This window comes from Corapipo altera, unplaced genomic scaffold (genome assembly GCF_003945725.1).
Source record: "Corapipo altera isolate COAL_440 unplaced genomic scaffold, ASM394572v1 174, whole genome shotgun sequence".
Lineage (NCBI taxonomy): Eukaryota > Metazoa > Chordata > Aves > Passeriformes > Pipridae > Corapipo > Corapipo altera.
In genome coordinates this window covers 501,128-523,402 of record NW_020885022.1, presented here as the reverse complement: position 1 = coordinate 523,402, position 22,275 = coordinate 501,128, and the positions used below count along the sequence as shown (strand labels likewise).

The following is a 22,275-nucleotide window of genomic DNA, read 5'->3' as shown; positions in this document are numbered from 1 at the left end:
TTTAATGCCAAAGCCACGGAATGCCACGGCAGGCTGGGCTCTCAAGCAGAAAGCTAAATTGTACATATTGCTCTGTCTGAACTGAATCCCTTGGACAGAACAGGGGGAAGAGGGGTCTGGGATAAGGCAGAATCATTGATATTTGGGAAGGGCCTTATGGAACTCCCCCAGACAGCTCCTGTGTGCCGGCTCCTGGGAGAGGGAGAGCAGAGCTGCCAGGACTCCACCTGACCAGATTAGTTTGGCAAGGGCAGGGATCCTCCCCAAAAGGTTCCACTGTCTGCCCTTGTTGTTACACAACAAGCCTCACAAGTTTCTCCTCCCATCAATATCACAGAAACACATGGAATTACTGAATCCAGTCATTCCTATTCAGGTTTTTTTTGGATGTTTTGCAGGACTTTGAAGTGCCTCTTCCCTCCTGTTCCACAAAGTGTGCAGGGAGGTCTGATCCCTCTCCACCTCTGGCACTCCTGCTCTCGACACACACATACACACATTTTTTCCTGTAAGTCATTTTCTACAGGGGGAAAAAACCTGTGGGACATAGGAGTTTATAGGATGACATTTCCAGTTTGCCAGCAGCACATCATTTTAGTAAAGGGCAGAGTCAGGAGCACCATGAACAGTTTCCCAAATATTTCCCCACCCAGGGGCTGCCCAGAGAGTGGAGGCTCCACGGTCTGGACATTCAAGGCACTTTAGAAACGCAGCATAAAAAAGTTTTATAAAAAGTTTTACTCGGAAAACAAGGAAGAACAACGACATAACTGCTGACAACAATAATAAAATTAACAAAATGCTAATTAACGGCTACCCATGGCCTTGTCCTGGTCGATATAAAAAGTGTAACATCAGATCCAGTGTACAAATACAAAAAAAATTGTGCATAATAAATGTACTATAATACTGTACATACAGTATAAACCGTTCAATGAGAATGAATTAAATATACCTATTTGTCTCCTGACTTGGAAGACAAAAGAATAAAGTTCTATAGTCCCAGAGTCAGTGTATAAACCCTCTCCAGGGGCTGCATCACTAGCCAACGGTATCCCTGAAAATAAGCAGAGTCAAATATTCCCTTAATGGAAGCCATTATTGATGGGGCTGCTGGTTATTATGATAAACTAGGAGAGAAAACCACAGCACATCAACTCAGCCAACATTAAATCCAGACCGAGTTCTTCCCATCTCCTGACTTGCTACTGGCACTGCTTTTGTTCGAGCCTGCTTTGGACTTCTTCCCTCTGGAACTGCCGGGGTTGTTTTGGTTGTTGTAGGCCTGGATGGCGAGGTCCAGGCGGTCCTGAGCCACTTTGATTTCCCTCTGCAGGATCTCCAGGTCGGTGGGGATGTTGCCCTCGGTGCTGCCGTACTGCTGCTCCTGAGCTATGTTGGCTTTGTTCTGCTTGTAGGCCATCTTGGCGTTGGACAGCTCCGTGCACGGCATCTGCTCCGGCTTCAGGGCGATGTTGTACCCGGGGGGAGCCGACGGGGTGTTCCAGGTGAACGGGTAGTTGAAGGTCCCAGAGTCCGCCAGCTCCTTCCTCTTGCTGTTGAGTGTGTCCCGGATGGTGCCCAACCCCAAGTGCAGCATCTCCCAGACATTCAGGAGCAGGCACATGCAGCTCACCCCGTACATTATCAGCAGGAAGATGGTCTTCTCGGTCGGCCTGGAGATGAAGCAGTCGACTCTGTGCGGGCAGGGCTTCCTGCTGCACACGAACACGGGGCTCACCTGGAAGCCGTACAGGAAGTACTGCCCCACCAGGAAGCCAACCTCGAACAGGGCCCTGGCCAGGAGCTGCAGCACGTAAATCCTCATGAGCCCGTCCTCCCGGATCTGCCGCCGGCCGTCGTGCTTGGCCTTGGCGGGGCTCTGCTTCTCCTTGCTCTCCCGGACACTCTCCACCTCCATCTCCGGGTACATCATCGGGTCTTCCTCGTGGTCGCCCTCAGCCTCCTCCAGGCCGCGGTGCTGCTTCCAGCGGATGGGCAGGCTCCTCCTGCGGCCCCTCCTCCCGGCCTCGCCGTGCTCCACCATCCGGGCGATCTTGTGGATGGCGTAGCCCAGGTACAGCACCGAGGGAGTGGCCACCAGGATGATCTGGAAGACCCAGAACCTGACGTGCGAGAGGGGGGCGAAGGCGTCGTAGCAGACGTTCTCGCAGCCCGGCTGCTCCGTGTTGCACACGAACTTGCTCTGCTCGTCGTAGTAAATGGACTCTCCCCCCACGGCAATCAGGACAATCCGGAACACAATCAACACTGTCAGCCAGATCTTGCCAACAAAGGTCGAGTGGTTCTGGATCTCCTCTAACAGGCGGGTCAGAAAGCTCCAACTCATGGTGGTCAAGTGAGTTTATCTAAACAAACAAACAACCCCCCCAGATTTTTATCAGTTTATCAGCTTGAGCCTAAGCAGTGCAAACACTCAACCAAGAGAGTCTGAAAACTCCACACTTTTACACCCAGCACCCATCCATGTCTGTGACATCACCTGTTATCGGGATCCTGCTGCCAGAACTTGCTTGAAGATCCTACGTCTCCTCTGCAGGCCTTTGAGGAGTCTGCTGGGAGAAAAAGTAGCAGTTTAGTGACATTTCACAGAAAAACGTGCTCCCAAAGCTACTCTCCAGCCAAAGAGAGAGACACACGTGCTCTGTAAGGCACCACCTTCAGAGGAAAGATTTTTTTTTAATACTTGATCTAAACCTACTCTCTCTCAGTGGGAAGCCATTGTCCTGTCCCTCCAGGTCTTTGTCCCAAGTCCCTCTACAGCTCTCCTGGAGCCCCTTTAGGGACTGGAAGGGGCTTTCAGGTCTCTCCCAGAGCCTTCTCTTCTCCAGGCGAACCCCCCCAGCTCTCCCACCCAGGCTCCAGAGCAGAGGGGCTCCAGCCTTGTGAGGGTGGAGAGGCCCTGGCACAGGTTGCCCAGAGAAGCTGTGGCTGCCCCTGGATCCCTGGAAGTGTCCAAGGCCAGGTTGGACGGGGCTTGGAGCAACCTGGGCTGGTGGAAGGTGTCCCTGCCCATGGCAGGGGGTGGCACTGGATGAGTTTTAAGGTCCTTTCCAATGCAATCCTATGATTCCATGACAAATTTGCAACCCTAGCAATAAAAAAACCTATCCATGGAAACTCTCATCTGGCAACACTGCAAAAAAAAACCCCCACCAACCTTCCAAGCCCATGTGGAGCTCCAAGGAGTGAAAATGGTAACACATGGAGCACTGGAAGAGCTGTTGGACACTGTTATAACACAGGGGATGAGACATCTTTCAGAGCTTTGTTGATGTCAAATATCAGTTTGTCAAACATTATCAACAGAAACTTTTACAACAGAACATTTGGTGAAAGATCCTAAACCCAGAACTGGACAAATCTCCAGCACTCTGATCTTAAAAGGGATTTATTCTTAACCTGGAGAAATTTCAGGAGACTGGAAGAAAACTAGGAACTATTCAACTTCTTTCACACAACCAGAGTTGTTCACAAGTAAAATAATGAAATGTGAGGGGATGCAATCAATGCAGAATTAAAGGATGTAAATGTAATCCTCCTCTGGTGGAATTCAATGTTTTTAGCCAACAGCAGGGACATGGTGTGGATGGGCTGTGCAGGACATTTGATCTATCACTTCATGGCACTGAGAGAAAAAAATAGCACAGGAGAGTATTAAAAAAAGACCACATTAAGTGGATCAAAAGTAGCCAAAGTCTTGACAAATGATTCCCACATTAGATCCAAGATCAGTCCCATAATGCACAGCCCAGCCAGGCCTGGTAGGCAGGCTGGATCTCCCCAGGCTCAGCTGGGAAGTGGTTGCTGACAAAATGGGCACATGGACACAAGTTTGTAGGCTTAGAACTGGAGATGAGTTACCAGTGAAACAGGAAAACATGGATTGCTGGAGAGGCTGGAAGAGATCCACTGCTTAAACCACGCTCAGTGCAAAGCTGCAGCTCAGACCAGCACAGGGAGAGGGAGGCTGCTGTGGATGTCAGTTCACAGGGAAGGGAGGGTCCTCAAGGATAAGGGTCTCAATAAAAGCTGGTGATGCAGCCAAGGTTGAGGATGTGAGCCCTGGCTGTGTCACCTGCAGTCAGGAGCAGGGAGGGTGAGCTCACCTCCTTGTTAGCGAGACAGCCCTCGGCGCCCGCGGCCGCATCCTTCAGCAGTTCCTCAGACATCAGAGGGCGAACACGGGGGGCTCAGACCCAGCTGAGGGACGGGGAAGGTGCCTGAAAGGGAGGCATTTAGAGAGCTCAGTTTGTTTAGCTGGGAAAAATGGGAAGAAAATGGAAGGAATTACAGATGAATCTCAATACCAACAGGCTCAGGATCATAACTGTCATCAAAATTATCAACTAAGGCAAAAATCACTGGCTTGACTCAGGTGGACAGGCCACCTGCACTTAATCCTGAAAAGGGCCATGTATAATTTAGAAGTGTTTGATAGACAGCAGCTATTAGAGGTGCATGCAGTCCTGCCAAGGTTTCCACCAGAGCTCTTCCTCCTACACAACACTGATGCCCTTGTGCCATAGAGAACTGGCAGAAATAACATGTTTTTAGCAGGAAAAAAAGAGGAGAGGTTCCAGTCCCAGTGCAGTCCCTCTCTGCACCCTTATTTCAGACATCCAAGGCCAGCTCTGCCTCTCTGAGTTCTGCATTAGTGGGACAAGAGACAGTGCTTCAGACACCCCCACGCTCAGCATTTCCCACCTGGATTTGGGGGCAAACGGGACAGGCACGTTCCTGCTGACATGCCATGATTTGTCAACTAAAAAAGGAGACAAAACCCAAAGGAGTTTAAGAAGGGGTTAATTTTCTCTCACTGAAAACATTAGGGCTCTGAAAATAAACTACTAAGTAAATTTTAAATTAATTAAATGCTGTTGCCAATGTAAATTTGGAATAACAGCAGGAACCAGTCTTTAAATCCTCAGATACTGTCACATTCAGTTAACAGCAGAGAAGTTTGAAATGAGTGCTGGTTTCAGTAAGAGAGTCTTTACTTTTAGACAAGCTGCTACCTTATCATCAAGGAAACCCCTTTGTGTCACGTGCCAACTTTTCATGGTGTGTTTTCTACCTGCAGACACATTCCTGAGGCTGGGCTGTTCCTCAGCAGCTGTAAAGAGGGAGACACAGGGATCATCCCTTGGCCACCACCCAGCCACTGGAGGGCATGAGGCACCTGGGTCGTTTGGGACTTGTCCAGGAGGATTCCCAACCTGGTCCCACCAGTTATAACAATGCACAGAGTGCCAGAGCCTCTGTGTACAGACCCTGCCCACACAGACACGTGTGCTGGGGTTCCCTCCAGCCCTCAGCTGCAGTTGGCATTATCTGACCTGCTAATTGACCTCTGTCAATTAGCAGGTCCTGGCTGTGGAGCTGCAAAGCTGCTGAAGAGCTGATTCTCTTCCCAATAAAGTGCCACTTAGTCTAAATTTAGTCCTAGTCCCGAGCAGAGTGGTGGCCTGAACATGGGAGGACCCACCAGCAGGCAAAGAACTTCCCTGTCTTTAAGGAAACATTTTGGCCCAAGCAAAATGACCAGTCATTAAACTCTGCTATCCCAGGTTCAGTCTATCCCAATTAAATGCCATGCAAAAACAAGACTCCACAAGCAGAGTTATGGCTTGGAAGTGGTGTTATCCTTCAGATTTGTGGGATCAGCCAAGGTTAGAGAAGCACATTCTGCCTTTGCACCATGTGCTGCAGCACCCAGACACATCACGGTAACCTTCACCCAACCTACACTCGTGTCTCCTGCCTCTGTGGTTCTGGCAATATTTAACTCAATAATTTTCCAATGTTTGAAAGAAAGGTTTATGGACACTGACACGCATCCCAGAAAGGCAAAATGTCAGCAATTTCAGCTAATTTAAGTCATGCCAGAAAGTGCATTTGAGGGAGATTTTCATTCCCTGTATTTGTCATAAATTCATTCCAGCACTTCCAGCAGAGGAGGCTCCTTGGAGCAGGCAGGATCCACAAACACCAGACACTTATCTCTGACAGCAAACTGGCTCCTGAATTAAAGCTTTGCAGGTGCTGACATCCAGAGACAAAGAAGAATTTGGACTAGGTACATGAGAAAAATCAGCTTTCCCTGCAGAAAAGCTCTGGAGCTGTTCAACATGGCTGTTGTTCAGGTACAGCCAGGGAACAGTCCCCCAGGTGTGCCCCGTCCCCTCCCCAGCCCAGGGTGGGCTTTGGGTATGAACTGAAACATTTCAGATGTTCCAGCCATGTCCCCATCCTGCTGGGATGGAGGCACCTGGAAGGCAGCACCACACACACCAGATGGGGGTTAAAACCAACCTCACTCCAGGCTGTCAAATCCCAAACGCCCTCAGAACCATCTCCCGATCTTGTCCCAGTACAGCCTGGGTCCTAGTCCAGTATAAACTGGATCCCTGATCCACTCCCAGCACAGCCTGGGTCCTAGCCCAGTATAAACTGGATCCCTGATCCACTCCCAGCACAGCCTGGGTCCTAGTCCAGTATAAACTGGATCCCTGATCCACTCCCAGCACAGCCTGGGTCCTAGCCCAGTATAAACTGGATCCCTGACCCACTCCCAGGGCAGACTGGACCTCAGCTCAGTACAGACTGGATCCCGTGGCCATGTGTCAGTAAAGACTGGCCCATGTCCCAGTACAAACTGGATGTCCTGGCCTCATCTCAGCACAGACCGGGCCCAGCCCAGTACACACTGGGTGTCCTGGGCTCCATCCCAGTACAGACTGGCAGCTGCAGCCCAAAGCACCTGAGCAGGAGGGTGCAGGGAGTTGTGTTGGTTTGGTTCAGCACTAGGCAGCGCTGTGAGGATCAGGGAGTTGGACTGGACCATCCTTATGGATCCCTTCCAGCCCAAGTTCTTCTGTGATGCTTCTCTGACACCAAGATTCAATTCCTGTCATTCCTTGTCATTCCATCAACAGTGGGGCTGGGCACAGCCTCAGTATGTCCATGGATGGCACCACAGTTCACCAGCACCTCCTCAGAAAGGTTTGTCTGCAGGAGGTTTTGTAGCCCTGAGGCAGTTGTTAAGGAGAATCAATATATTTAGAGAAGACTTTTCTCCCCCTTAGAATATGTCCTCGTATTCATGTAAATGAAATTTGATTAATTTATTAGTGATTTATTTGGTTTGGTTTGGTTTTAAGCAGTTTAAAAAGACATGTGCTGAGCAAGAAAAAAAAGAAGAAGAAATGCATGGCAATTCTGTTGTTAATCAAAAGAGGTTTCATGCTGCATGAAAGTGAAATTGGGCCCATAGGCTAATTAAAATAGGATTTGAATTAGGATGAATGAATAATTAGCATTATTCATTCAAATCTCATTTACATTGAAAAGTAAGAAACTACATGATTTACAAGTACTTTTGAGGAAGCAGAGAAGTTCCCTTTTTTTTTTTTTTAACCTGGAAAATGAGTAAGACTTTATTGCTGGGGTCAGACTCAGCACCAGCAAGGGACCAGCACATCCCAAATCCTGGCGAGCACTGTGCTGATGCCACCTGCATTCCATGAGCAGCAATTCCAGTGTCCATCCTCCTAAGTGACACAAGGGCGAGGATGTGGGGGTATTCCCAGGAATACCTGGGCTAAGACAACTCACAGCCATCACCCTTCTATCCTTTGTGAAAGAAGTGGGCTCAATCACTACCAACTTCCCTCCTGTTTTCAGCAACACAGATGAAAAAGAATAAGAAAATTGTACTGAGTTTTATTTTTAATCTTACAGAGCACTTGGGAAGGAAAAAGGCTGGGACTTTTTGGAGAGCACACAGTGCTCTTTCAAACAAATCCTCTGTCAGCTGGCAGGGCTCACGTGGCAGCAGCAGAGAAGGGTTTGGAAAAAGCCACAATGTCAATGTCAATTTGGAAACCATTTCTGAACGGTGCCTTCCAATCCCAGGCAGGATAACAAGGCTCTGCTGATCCCCAGACCAACCCCCCGAGCCTGAAAAACCCCCCGCTGAATCCCGAGACCACAGATCCAACACGGGATATAAATAGAACAGGAAAATATGGGTAAGAGGTAGGGATATAATAAGATTCTTGCGCTGTCAAAAAAATAAAGATGTCAAGAACGTATCTCTTTGAAAATCAACATATACCCACCCGAGCATTCAGCTCACAGATAAACTGGAATTTGCAGCTCAGACATGAACCTCCGGCCGCCTCGGCGTGCCCTCAGGTACTGCTAACATGGGAAGCCAAGTGACAATTTTAGCAACACTCCCCCGCAGTGACAAAATTCAAATGAAAATCACGACGTGTTTCGTGCTGGCCCAAACCAGCTCTTACTGCACCTACAGCAACCACAGTGCTCCGGGAAGCCTCGTGTCCAGGGCAGACCCCCCGGAACACGTGGATCCCAGCTTGGAAGAGCAGGGTCCGTGAGGACAGGGCGAGCTGTGAGCCTGACTCGAGGCTCCATGGAAAATGGAGGCTGGGCTGTACAGCCTCTGTCACCCCGTGAGATTCTGGAGACCTGTGGCGGGGTCTGTGTCAGCCTGAATCCCTTCACACACGCTCGGCAATCAGAGTCCCTTTGAACGACGGGAATGAGCTGTACCAGCTCAGAGCTGGGCACTTCTGCAAGGACTCGGGGCAGAGCTGTGTGACACCCAGCAAGCCCGAGGCTGCTCCTCACACCTCTGCTGCACACTCCAGGTATCAGGAGGCAGAGGGAGCCCCAGGTGCCGCCAGCACTGTGCTGATGTGAAATGTAATAAAGGAGAGAACCAAGCGGTCCCAGACGCCGTCTGACAGCCCGCAGGGAAACCCCCACTCCCCGAGGCAGCCTCGCTCACACCAACGTGGCATCGTGCCAGACCTCAGGACCAGCACCGTGCCAGGATGGAGCCTGGAGCAGCAACATCCCCCCTCCTTCACAACCCGCTGGTGGATGAGGAATAACCCAGCAAGGGAAGGGCTGCTGGAGCTCAGAACCAACCCGGCGTCTCCAGAGCTCTCCCTCTCTCCTCTCACCTCCTCCCCCCTCACACACCTCACAGCATTTCTCCAGCACAGTCCACAGCTGAAGGGTCTGGAGTCTCCTCCACACTCCCTGTCTCCCAATAAGCCTGGTAAATGTAAATATTAAGGAACAGAAATCCCATGTGATCCCTGCTCAAAACCAGCTCAGGAATGTGCAGCTTGTACCACAGATCATATCCCCCAGCCCCTAAGAGGGAGTGGCTCATTCGTCCCTGTGGAGGAGCTGGGAATGCACAGGAAAACTCTTTCCCTGTGTCTTTCAGTTGGATGTTGAAAACAAGGAATTACAGGGTAGGTAAAGAACAATTTTTTTTTTCCAAGATTTTGAATCTAAAGCTCAAGCCATACTAGAGAAACCACCTGACACTGCTGTTCTGTTTAACCAAACCCTGAGCTCTGGGACTGCCAGCCCAGGCTGTCTGCACACAACAGGGCCAGGGCCTGCTATTTGTACCCTTAAAATCTAAAGATCTGGAGGACATCCTCGAGACAGAGTGTTCCTACCAGCTGAAATGACCATCAGGCCGGGTGAGTGTGGCCTCAGGTGCACACAACACTCCCAGCTGTGAGCTGCCACAGAAGCCCAGAGTATTCTGAGTTGGAAGGGACCCACAAGGCTCACCGAGTCCAACTCTTCACCCTGCACAGGACCACGTCAGCTCCCTTTGTTCCACACCACGGGGATCCTGCAGGCTTTTCCACAAGCTGCTCATGTACAGACAGCACTCACCTCCCAGACACTGAGTTCTCCTCCTGAGGAGCTGCTCCCAGACACCACCTGATGAGACACACGTGCTCCTCAGCTCAGGGCTACTAAAGCCTGGCTCAGCCACACGACACGTTACCACTGGCTAAAATACTTCCAAGGTCAAACACAGCAAACACCCAACCAGCCCAGTGCAGAGACAGCTCCTTTGTAAGGGAAGAGCCACCCATTTACTTGAGTCAGTCACTTATATTCTGAAGATGCTCAACCCTTGTACCCATATGCATCACCATCAGAAATGTGCAACATTCCCATAACCAGTAGTTTAAACCAGAGTCAATCAGAGCAGGTTGGCAGGTCCATGTCCAGTTTTAAATATCTTCTGTGAGGCCAGAGACCTCACAAGCTCTCTGGGCATCTAGATCCTATTGAACATCTCCAGGGCTGGAGACCCCACAAGCATTGAAAAGTAAGACTGGGCAGCCTGATCCTACTGCATCTGACCATACTCACAGTATAAAAAGCTTTTCTTATGTTTAAGCAGAATTTTCCCTGTTTCAATCTGTGCCCATCACCATTCCCTGGGTACCACAGAGACCAGTCTAGGACAAGAGCAAGGGCAGCAAAGCAATTTCTCCTGTAAGAATGAACATAACAGAGCATGACCAAGTTGCAGGGACTAGAACCACACAGGCAAAGTGAAACTCTGACCTGAGATCTTCCCCCTCCCAGTGCCCACCCCTGCCCAACGCGCCCTGCACAGCACTGGCACGATATAAAAGAATATATTATTAAAATACTAAAAATATCATGCTGCTGCCTGCTGCACCTGTGCTCCCAGTGGTTACTCTTACAAATATGGGCGATGGAAGGATAAAGATGGAAAAAACACAGCAGGAAGGATGACAAAAGGCAGGTCCTGAGTGACCAACAGCAATCCAAGCGGGAGTGCGATGGAGCAGGGCCGGGGTTCCTGCACACACCAGGCATTAAATCCCAGGATTCAGCTCCTTTCAGGATGCACTCGCCAGCCTGGGAAGAGTGGTGGGAAATAGCAGGAGAGTGTCCTGCTGCAAACTCTGCCTGTGTGGGCAGGCCCAGCACACAGGGATACACCTGGGGACACACAGGGAACGGGAGCACCTCGGCCTACCCAAGACCCCAGAGCTATGGACAGACACCCACTCTGACCCTGAGCACTGCAGACACACAAGAACAACTGTATTTCAAGTGGAAAATCACAGAACACACAGGAAGTGGAAGGTCCAAATGGAAGAACAGAGAACACCCAGGTACCACTGCGTGTTGCACACCCCACAAAACATGCACTGCTGGGGAACTGCCTTTGGACAGGCTGGAGCACCCATGTGCTTACCTGGGTCCCTCCAGCTCTCTGGCAGCGAGGTCTGGGAAAGGCCATCCTCACTCCCATACAGTTCCAGTCAGGCATCAGAGAGATGTCCCTGCCTTGATGTGATTAGCAACTCGAATAACCACAGCACCCTTTTAACTACACCCCAGTCCACTGCAGCCAACAGCTCCACAGCGTTTCCCCACCGGGCTCCTCCTCTTCGCTCGGAGGGATGAGTGTCAAAAGAAAATGACACACTGGAGGCAGCTGACCCGAATATCACTCTCCCGGCCATTTCGGGAAAGGAGAGAGAAGTCAAAAGAGAGCAGTTCTGTCGGCTCCTGTACGTCAAAGGCTCTCACTGAGCGGGAGGCAGCCGGGTGGGGATGAACACCTACTGCTCCCATCACCATCTTACAACAGCCAGGAGAACCACAGCAGTGTTTGCTTCAGAGATAAGCCTCACAAACTAGCACGAACAGCTTGAGAGTGAAAGGGATACCGCGCACCACGGCGCAGCCTGGGCTGCCACGGCGTCCCCAGTCACCCACCCCGCACCACGGCAGCTGCTCCTCCCTGACCCACATTCAAAAAAAAGACTTCTATTCCCCAGCTCTGTCATCTGGTCTAGTAGGAGCCACCTCCTCAGCCTACAACTCCACCAAATCCATGGCACATTTCCTACAACAGCAGCTCTGCAGAGAGGGAAGGATGTTTGGAGGCAGAGGAGGGCACTGCAAACCCTCACCGCCAACTGCTTTTCCAGCCATCCAGTACTTGGAACTGCTGCACTAAACCCTGTCAGGATTGTCCCTGAGATGAGACATGGAGGACCAGAGAGCTTTGCAGACCCCTGTGACCTCACCCAACTGTGCATGTCTGGGTGGAGAGCACTAAGGTGAGGAGGACGGTGGCCAGCCGTGCCAGAAGGCATCTCCTCCCTGTTCGCCATCGGTGCGTCACAACAATCCATGAGGATGGGGCTGGGATGGACAGCCAAGGACAAGGGGTCCACAACGACAAACCAGCACCTCACTCACTCTCCTGGTGCTTCAACTTCTCCCAAGCGCTACCAAACTGCACAATTAGTTGGAGAGTTGTGTTTGAATACACCAGTTTTACACACAGTTTATTTTGAGTCGAGGAGCAGAGTAAGTCAGAACAGATTGCCACACTGGCATTAAAATGCTGCTCCAGCTTGAGTTCAACAGGAGTCTTAACAGCTTTATTTTGCCAAAGATAAAATTCAGAATATAAATACGCACATAAATTCACTAAGTGACTTATCTGTTGAAAAAAACACTTATTTCATATAATAAAATAAGAAACCTAAACCCGTCATTTTCTGAGAGACTTGACTGCTTTGAGACCCCCCTGGGAAGAGACCCGAAGCACTGACTGAACTCCCTATGCCCCATCACCCCAGCTGGGGAACACACACACCAACTGGGGCTCTTGTCTCTGAGAATAGCTGCAAATAACTCCCATTTCATGAGAGGAAGCTGGGAGCTCTTTTCCCAGTGACAGGCACACTGCACCAAGCACACAGCCGGTCAGCTTTTTCCACCTCACTGCTTTCCATGGCCATGAATTTTATCAGACTTATTATCAACACAGATTATGACAATTAGCAGCAAATTTTAGGCAGTCAGCCTCCCAAAAGCACGGAAAGTGCTTAAGCCAGACAGGAGGCTTGATGGGAGAGCACCAACAGGACCAGGGCATGGTATGTACCATGTTTTGGTGCTGCTGGAGGTGGGAAAAGCCCACTGAGACACTGCAGGAACAACTGTGGGCACAGTGACAGTGCCAAGCTTCCCCTGGTTTCTTAATTCCAAGCCTCCAAGACTTTAAGAGGGTGATTACATCTTGTTAGTCACCAAGTGGACTTCATGCTGGTTCTGTGGATGCTCCAAGCCATTCCCCTTTGTCCTGTCAATCCAGGTCCTTGTCCAAAGTCCCTCTCCAGCTCTCTTGGAGCCCCTTTAGCCACTGGAAGGGGCTCCAAGGTCTCCCCAGATCCTTCTCTTCTCCAGGCCAAATACCCCCAGCTCCCCCAGCCTCTCTCCACAGCAGATCTGTTCCAGCCCTCAGACCATTCCCCTTTCAGAATCAAGTTCATTCCTTAATGCTACTAAAAGAGATGAAAATGTCACCCAGGGAAAATGATGTGACTTCTTTACACTCCTACTCACAGAACCAGGAACAGCCCCAGGCTCCTCCCCAGCCCCTTCCTCTGGGACTCACTGGGAAACTGGTTTCCACTGCAGGGACTGGAGAGGAGGTTACAGAATAAGGAGCCAAAATGAGGAGTCACAGCTGGGAGGGCTGGGTGGATTCACCAGAGATGGATCCCCAGCCTGGCTACAGCCACTGGCACTGTTGTGTCACCTCTGCAAGACAAGGGCTGTGAAGAAAATCCCAGCAAAGTGCAGCTCCCCAAAGCCAATGGGACTAATGAGACAATCTCATACAGAGCAGAATCAGTGGCAATGGATTGTCTGTGTAAGCACAGTGTTCAACGGGGCTTCTGCAAAGGCACTTCCAACCCCACAGAGGGCCCCAGACCACCGGGGTTTAACCTCTGCGAGTCCCTCTCACCAACGGCTTCTCGAAGGGACCCAAGAGGCCACTGGAAAAGTGACCATCCCCTTCACAGAGAGAAGACACGGGAAGAGGAGTAAATGGCCATTTCCTGCACGGGAAGGAGGTCAGAGCAGGGACCACAGGAGAGGTTGGGATCTGTGCCACACCAGGACATTGTCTGAGTGCACGCAACAGTGAGTGGGTGGGATGTGACCAAGGATCCTGCTGGCAATATTCAAGGTGAGGCAGATAAACAACCACAAAGAGCAGCACAGGGACACACGGGTCTACGCAACCTAGTAATAAAATGGCAGATGGAATTCCACATGGATAAAGTGATGCATACATGGAATAAACAAAATAAATCTCGATTTCACACTAAAAATAAATGTGCCCTGAGATGGCCTCAGCGAGCAGGAGGTCTTGGGGCTGTCAGGCTGCTCTGTGAAAGCTCCAGCACAGCCAACAGCATTTCACCAGTGTGAGAGGACAAGCACCCCAACAGCACACGCTGCCACATGCCCTGAGTGCCCCCAGCTCAGCCAGGGCTCTGGTCACTCTCATCATCCCCCATCATGGGAACAGAGGAGAACAGGAGCTTGGAGAAGATGTATGGACACAACAGTGTGGGAGGAACACTGGAAAAACAAGGCAGCTGAGCAGGGGAAAGAGGGTGGGGAGCTGTAAAACCTGGGGGAGCCTGCAGAAGGAAAACCCCTTCAAACCTGAAAACCAGAGACAGCGCCTCAGACATGGGTAAGTCTGCAGGCAAAATGCAGCCAGCAGGGCTGAGGGGGTCCAGACACACTTCTCCTGGGCTCTGCTGCAGCTTCCACGTGGCCAGGTTGGGAACAGGACTCCAAAGTGGGCAAGGCTCTGTCTGATCCGTGTGGCTGTTCCAAAGGAGCCAGGAGTGTCCCTGCTGTTCGGGGAAGAGCCCCGCGATGAACCAGCCAAAAGAGAGGCATCAAAGGGAACAGAACTGGTACCCCAGGTTATTAATCACTGCTCAGTTCCAGCCCTCTGGAATTGCACCTGTACTCACGGACAGTCTCATGCACTTGGCACACTTGGAGGGCAGAGGTGATTTATTTCTGTCCCTGCTCTCCAGCACAATCCTCCAGAGAATCGGATCTCACAGACACCCGGATCGATATGGTCTGGCCACAGATTGCAAAGAGAGCAAGAGCAGGCTGAGGAATACAAACCAAGCACAGAGGAAGAGGATTCCAGTCAGCTCTAGAAGGAGCAAAGACTTCACACGAACCAAGAAATACAGATAATTTCCATATGGCCCTATGGAAGATCACCGTGTGCTTCCTCCCAAACATTTCAATTTTATTTTGCTTTTTAGTGTCTCAGGAATCACACTTTCCACTATGAAAATTCTCCTATTCAAAATAGCTTAACTACATATCTGAGTGCCAGAGTAACTCTGAGTATCTGAGCAACTCCTGCGAGTGAATCTGCTGCAAGTAAAACTCATTTCTCAGCTACTTCAATGTTTACCATGAAAATCAGAAGATTTTTAGATTTTTAGGAGGAGGTGCTGAGTGCAGGGCAGCACACCTGAGAGATACATCAAGAACTTTAATTACTTTTAATTTTATGCCATTTAAAAATGTATTGACAGCAGGGCAGCCCCTTCCCTGCCTACAGACTCATCTCTAACCTCAGGATCAGGCAGCGTTAGCTGTCAGCTGCATCCCTGAATCCACACCAGTGCCAGGCTCCCAGGAGTTAACAAGGAGTCAAAACTCCCCCTCAAGGGAACATGGGAACACACAAGACATGCAATCGCCCTTCCAGGCTCTTGACTATTTTAAGCACAAGAGATACAGAACTTCCCAGGCAATGGCTTGTTCTGTACGAGTCTGGCAGGGCTGCACCGCTCACGCGTGTCCAGCACTGGGATGTCACCACGAGCAGGAGCTGGCATCCCCTGATGCCACCAGCATCATCTCTCAGCCTTTAAGAGCCATATTCCAATATACACCACAGCCAGACCCAGGTTTAAACCCAGAAATCATCAGGTTTAGACCCAGAAGTCATTTTTCCACATTCCTTTGACACAAAAACCAAGCGGGAAGAAGTGTCCCCAACACGCTGCATTTTTTGGGATGACTTTGGGGATGTTCAGGAGGGGGGTAGTGCTGTGCACAGCTACCCACGGGGCAGAAAACACACCCCTGGGGCAAAAAACACACCCCTGGACAGCAGACTAATGGATGAGAAGGGATTCAATGGAAAACAATCCAATGCAGTTGTCAGCCTCCTCCAGCACCACCAACTGCGCCATCCGGGAAAGGACGGGGGCACAATCTGCTGGTCATCCATATGGATGTCTTCCCTTTCTCCTTCAACAGGATCTCAAACGAGGTCAAGCACACACACTCAGACTTGTTTCCTGACAAATTTATAACTAAAAAGGTGGAACTAATAACTGCAAGAGCCCCGAGCTGGTATCATGGACTTATTTAGGCAAAAGAGCTGGCTGACTCCAGCCATTCCCATCTAAGCAAGGTAATAGGGAGAAATCCCTCACTCCCTGCAAAAATGTAAATCCCAGCTCAGTGAGGCACTTAAGCACATGCCTAATGCAAAGCTGGAAATAAATCCTGCTAATAACCGGGCTGCTCACTTATTCACAGCCAGGCACGGCTTAAGCACCTGGAGGAGCTGGAAACACCCCCGAGCCCCCGGAAAAGAGCCTAAACCAGACTGGTCTGGGAATTAATCACAGCAGCATGAGCAGAACTGTTAATATGAACTGGAGGAGGACTGTGTGTGTGTGTGTGTGTGTGTGTGAGTGTGTGCTGAAGCATCTGTTCAAGTTTAGGCATATAAAACATTTTTCAGCCCAATGACTCCAGAGGGAAATGCCTCATACATCAGCTCATCTGACTCAATTTTTCCATCACATTTCCCTTAATACAGTTTTGTCCATAAATACACTATTTGTTTCTTCCAAATATAGATCTTTATTTATAGCCAAAAAACCCTGTAACTTGTGTTATTGCTTAAAGCCCTGGGTTCTGCTTTGAGATGGAATCAGGTTCTCCTTTGAAATGGAATCACTAAGGAATTATTTTCCAGTACTGAGGTATGAAACCGAGTTCTCTACATTTGCAGAAGGAAAAGGGTTTTCTTTTTGCTCCAATATTTACCACTCTCACTGTTTCCTTCACCAGAAATCACCAGTAAAATCTAACTGCTCAGCCACACGTTGCATATGGCATTTATCCCACACCACATCCAGGAACTTTCACCTTAAATCCTCATGAAAAAAACCCCACAAGTTTTTAAGAATCCCAACCAGATCTTCCAGCCAGTCCCAAATTTGAGGAGAACTGTGTGTCACTACCCGAGCAGTGATAATTCATATTTATGGTATGAGGTCAGAAAAGGAAATGTAACGTTGCCCTTTCCCCTCCAAGGAACATTTGGAAGATAAATTCCTTTTTGTGGTTTTTAACTGAAAGCGAACTATCTCCCAAAACCAGGACCAAGAACGGGCAGTGAACGGGTAATTTGGTGATTCTGACATTTTAAAAGTAGGGGGTTTTTTGGAGGCAGAATTTAGGCATCGAGCAGCACCAAACACAGCAAGTGAAATGTGATTTAATACAATTTGACCATTATTAATCACAACTTGAGTAAAAAAAAAAAGAAAAGCACAGCACATTATTCCATGGCACAAGCACAGGACAGTGGAATTGCACTCCTGCTGCTCGTGGGAAGTGCAGAGATCAGCTGGAAGGACTGATAATGCCATGGGGTTCTGCAATAAAACCTTCATTCCCTCCCAAACAGGGCACACAGCCACCCGTGGGGGCCCAGGGACCAGATTTTGGGGGCTCATCCACAATTCAGCGAGTCTCCCTACCCGGTGGGCAGGAATGTGCTTCTGTGCACAGTGCAGTGCTAAAGTAAAGCAACTATAAAATGTAGGGAGCATTAACAGAACTTTTTCCACAGCAAGAATTTATTTCCTATTAAGCAGATTATAAATAAACGGATCTGGAGCACAAGTCAACTCTGTGGAGTGGCAGCACAAAAGACAAAGGTTGGAAGCAGGCTGGGAGGAAAGGATCACCTTCCCCCTAATGAGGCAGCACAACAACAAAGGGCTCCATTATCCACGAGGATTTCGGGTCCATTATCCAGGACAAGGGTTTCACTCCAACTGTTTAATGACTGTCACCCTGTTTAATGATTGTTTGTGCTGCTGATCAGGGAATCCTGTCCCAGCAGGAAGGGTGAGGATGCACGAGGTACCTTGTACAAGCCTTGTGATTCCCACGTTTGAAAAACATGGTGAAAAGTCATAAAATCCCCCTTTTTCTTGGCTCCATGTTGATGGTGAGGCTACAGCCTCAGAGAACCACAGAATATCCCAAGCTGGAAGGGATCAGCAAGGATCACCCAGGTCCAGCTCCTGATCCCAGCCCTGTTTTCCTCAGGCACACAGCCCCTCGCAGGTACCAACGGGCACAAATCAGCAGAACTCACCCTGGTGAGCAGGGTCTGCCCTGCTCCTGGCTCACACTCTGTGCTGTTCCAGCAGCATTCCAGGGAAAGCTCAGCAGGCTCTAACAAGTCCTTGGTGCCAGCATCACAGCTGGGACAAACTGAGGCATCAGCAGCACTGCCAGTGTCTGCTGGCTCCACTTTCCCTGGCTCCAGCTCCCCAGAGAAGCACCAAGGCACGGGGGTCTCAGCGACCCAATCCACCACACACCCGAGGAAGGGGCTTCCAGGATTATCCAACCCCTGACAGTGTGTTTTTAGGCTGCTTTGTTGGTCTTAAGAGCCAGATCACACCTAGGTACAACCTCGGGCACCGGATCTCATGCTGTCCTTGGCAAAAGTGACAGATTGGGAAAGTTTGGGGGTTTTTTTGGGCTCACAGAAGTTGCTGGCACTCAGCAAATTACTAAGTCAACAAATCTGTGCGTTACAATTAATCACAAACTCCCCATCAGTGATTAGATCTCTCAGCTTATAAGAATTTTCCTCTTGTAAACTTTAAAACCATCCAAAACCAGAAAAGACCTTTTAAGATAAAGCTGCACCTAAGCAACACAATTCTCACACCAACTACCTTTAGAACCACTGGATTCTTTAGAACAATTGTGTCTACAGTTAAAACTCTTCAGGCTGTACCAAAATCTTTGCTAAATTCCTAAAGTTGATGTAAACTTGTCCAGCAAGGTTTTCTTTTAACCTTCCCTTTGCTGAGGACCGGCCGGGACCGCTGGGACTCCTCACTGCCCAAACATTCCCAATCCTCTTGGGGCTCTTCTCTGAACCCTTCAAAGAGAGTTGTGCTCTGAATCGACCCAAGTGTTCCAGTTATTTACTGGTTTTCACATCACTTGCACGTTATCTGTGATGTTTGCTTTGAAGTGACAGGCAAAAATAGTCCCTAATGACAGGCTAAGGATGACACTCATCCACAAAACAGGTATTTCATGATAATTCCTCCTGCATTCAGACCTGTGAGTTGCTTTAAAAAAAACCCCAAAATTTTAATATTGTTGCATTAATTGAGAAAACACTTAGTTTTGCAAATGGAAATATTTTCCATTAGCAGTAACTCAACAGTCCCCTGCATCAGTGGTAAGACAAACTTGCAGCTCCAGTCTAAAAGCACTGAAGGCAGTCAGACCCTTTGGTAAGGGAACAGCCTCATGAGGAAGATGTTTTTAATAACTTTTCACCACTTAAACTGATAAACTTGACAAAGCTCAGTTTAAAAGTACAAGAGGCGCTGGGTGACGAACCCAAGGAGTGGCTGGTTGTGTTTTCCACAGAAAAAGAACAGAGACCCTCTGGCAAAATAAGTTTCCTGTGATGTGAAACACAGCCCTTCAAAGGGATGTGTCCCAGGGCTCCTGGTTCTGTTCTGCCCCATTTCAATTCGGAAACATCAGTCAAGTTACTGTTTTTTGAGAAACACACTGCAAAGGGCCAGGTGGATAGAAGGAGCCCCAGCAAGGCTGGCAGGGCAGACCCTCACACCCAGCACACCCCCCAGCCCCCCAGCCCCCCAGCCCTTACCTCGCCGCCTCCTCGCTCACAGACATGGTCAGAGCCCCGGCTGCACCCGGGAGAGCCCCGCACTCCCAGTACTCCAGCTCGGCTCCAGCGAGGACCAGCCCCTCGTTCCCAGCTCTCGTCACTGCCCACAGGAGCAGGACGGGCCGAGCGAGTGGCGCATTCGCCAGACACCGAAATATGTGACAGCTCAGCCCACCCCCGCCGAGCCGCGCAGCCACAGAGCTGCAAACACCGTCCTCCCCTCTCCAGAGAAACGCTGGAGCCAATGCCAGCGCTGCTGGAAACCCAGGAGTTAATGCCAGCACTGCTGGAAACCCCGGAGTTAATGCCAGCACTTCTGGAAACCCAGGAGTTAATGCCAGCACTGCTGGAAACCCAGGAGTTAATGCCAGCACTGCTGGAAACCCAGGAGTTAATGCCAGCACTTCTGGAAACCCCAGAGTTAATGCCAGCGCTGCTGCAAATCCACGACTTTCACTTGGAGCCCAACGGCACAAAAAGCTCCAATTCCCTTCTAAAAATCCTCACCTATCCCGCTTTGCAGGACCGAGCTGAACTGTTCCCCCAGGAAAGCACAGGCACAACTTTGGAATACATTTGGAAAGAACCAAAAATACAAAAGAAAGGCACTTTGCATTGTCCTAAGCACAAATCTTGACAGAAAACATCAAGTTTCCCTCTTAAATGACCTGAAGAATGGAGGGTTTGGTAACTGCACTGACAGCTGGTTCATTGAACATCCCAGTGACAGGGATTTCTAACAGGAAGGGACGGTTTGGGGTTTTTTTAGCCAATTATCCTTGACTTTCAGCAGGCAGAAGACATGGAAATAACAACAATAATCAACGGTCTGTCAGATGGAAGGGTTTTGTTCTTCCTCTCATCTCCAAATACCAACCGAACACCCAATGAAAAAGCTGAACCCAGTGGTACCAACTGTTGCTCCAGAATCCATACAGTACATCCATGCCCTAATTAATCCCCATGAACTGTCTCCTATTTGTAATTAATTTGACGGTGGAACAGAACCAGCACTTCCCTGTGAAGCAAGGTCACACTGACCAGAAAGCGTCAGGACTAATTCCTACCAACAGAAAAGAGAATTGGCTAAAAAAAGCCAGTAAAAATAGCTGTACAAATGTCACTCTTGTGAAATTTTACTGTGCAGGGTGAAAGTTAGGCCCAACGGAGGCCAAAGCTTCCATTATCCCATACAGGGGTGGATTTTTCTCCTTGTGCTCTGTATTAGGGTCAAGCACAGAGAACCACAGAATGTCCTGAGATGGAAGGGACCCACAGGGATCATCAAGTTCAGCTCCTGGCCTTGCACAGGACACCCCAACCATCCCACCTTGTGCCTGAGAGCGCTGCCCAAACACTCCTTGAACCAGAGGAGTATTCCCAGAGCGATGCCAACCCGCAGGGCTGCAGTCTGTCAGCTCCGGGCAGGGCTGGCTCAGGCTGCCACAGCAGCGTCGAGAAGGTTTATCTGGGCAAGGAGAGCAGGAGCTGCTGCTGCTTCCAGGGCTTGTGCGGGAGCTGCAGCTCCATCCACCGCCGCGGGCCACACCGGGGATCCCTGAGCCGGGAAGGGGAGGAGGGGACGGGGGTGACCCGGGAGGTGACACGGGAGAAGGGGATGGAGGTGACCCGGGAGGAGGGGACGGGGGTGACCCGGGAGGTGACCCGGGAGGTGACCCGGGAGGAGGGGATGGAGGTGACACGGGAGAAGGGGATGGAGGTGACACGGGAGGTGACCCGGGAGGTGACCCGGGAGGAGGGGATGGAGGTGACCCGGGAGGAGGGGCGGAGGTGACACCGGAGGGGCCCCGGGAGGTGCCCCAGGTGCGCTCGCTCCCGTTCCCGCGCTCGCTCCTCACCGAGGGGGCTCAGCCACGTGCGGCGGGGCCGGCACCGGCCGCTGCTCCCGGGAAAGCCCCGGCGGGCTCGGGGATCGCCTCAGGGATCACTTCGCTGGGCATGAACGGCGCGGACAGGCCCGTCCGGAGCGCGGGGGGACGCGGGGACAGGCGGGCGGCGCCGGCCCCTCACGGCGGCGGAGCGCGCCCGGCCCTTCCCGGCGCCCCCGGATCGCCCCGGAGCTGCCGGCTCTGCGCCCTCCGCCCCCCGCCTCCCTCAGCCCCACAGCCCCCTGCCCTCAGGTTCCCGCCGTCCCCTTCAGCCTCCCGCCGCTCGCTCCCCTGCACCGCCCCCGGGGTCCCGCCCGCCCCCGGCTCCCGCGGGTCGGTCCCCTCACGGTCCCGGCTCGGAGCCCTCGGGGCCCCGCGGGTCCCGCCGCATTCCCGGTTTATCCCGGTTTCCCCCTCGCCCCCCACTCACGGTCCGGCCCTGGCCGTGCCGGGGCCCCTCGGCCGCCGAGCCCGGGCGGGGGGCGCGGGGCGCATGCGCGGAACCCCCTCAGCCCGCGCGGGCCGGGGCGGGGGGACAGCGGGAGAGACGGACTGAGGGACAGGGACTGAGGGACTGAGGGACAGGGACTGAGGGACTGAGGGACAGGGACTGAGGGACAGGGACTGAGGGAC

General features: G+C 50.9%; 1 protein-coding gene across 9 annotated transcripts; it reads right to left on the bottom strand.

Moving 5' to 3' along the window:
* Positions 1 to 724: 724 nt before the first annotated feature.
* Positions 725 to 22,124, bottom strand: GJC1 (gap junction protein gamma 1). Of its 9 annotated transcripts, XM_027667873.1 has the most exons (5): positions 21,613 to 21,711; positions 10,246 to 10,369; positions 4,131 to 4,244; positions 2,504 to 2,573; positions 725 to 2,369 (listed from the first exon to the last, which is right to left on the bottom strand). In XM_027667873.1, the coding sequence occupies exon 5, from the start codon at positions 2,348 to 2,350 to the stop codon at positions 1,169 to 1,171; it is 1,182 nt and encodes a 393-aa protein (XP_027523674.1). In that variant the 5' UTR covers positions 2,351 to 2,369; positions 2,504 to 2,573; positions 4,131 to 4,244; positions 10,246 to 10,369; positions 21,613 to 21,711; the 3' UTR covers positions 725 to 1,168. The 9 variants fall into 9 exon arrangements, with proteins under 9 accessions (XP_027523674.1, XP_027523677.1, XP_027523669.1 ...); XM_027667876.1 differs by lacking the exons at positions 10,246 to 10,369; positions 21,613 to 21,711 and adding an exon at positions 22,073 to 22,124 and having other exon boundaries at positions 2,504 to 2,576; XM_027667868.1 differs by lacking the exons at positions 10,246 to 10,369; positions 21,613 to 21,711 and adding an exon at positions 22,073 to 22,124.
* Between the last annotated feature and the right edge of the window lie 151 nt (positions 22,125 to 22,275).

Coding starts and splice junctions, on each gene's coding strand:
- GJC1 (XM_027667876.1), bottom strand. CDS start 2,350: ATGAGTTGGAGCTTTCTGACCCGCCTGTTAGAGGAGATCCAGAACCAC.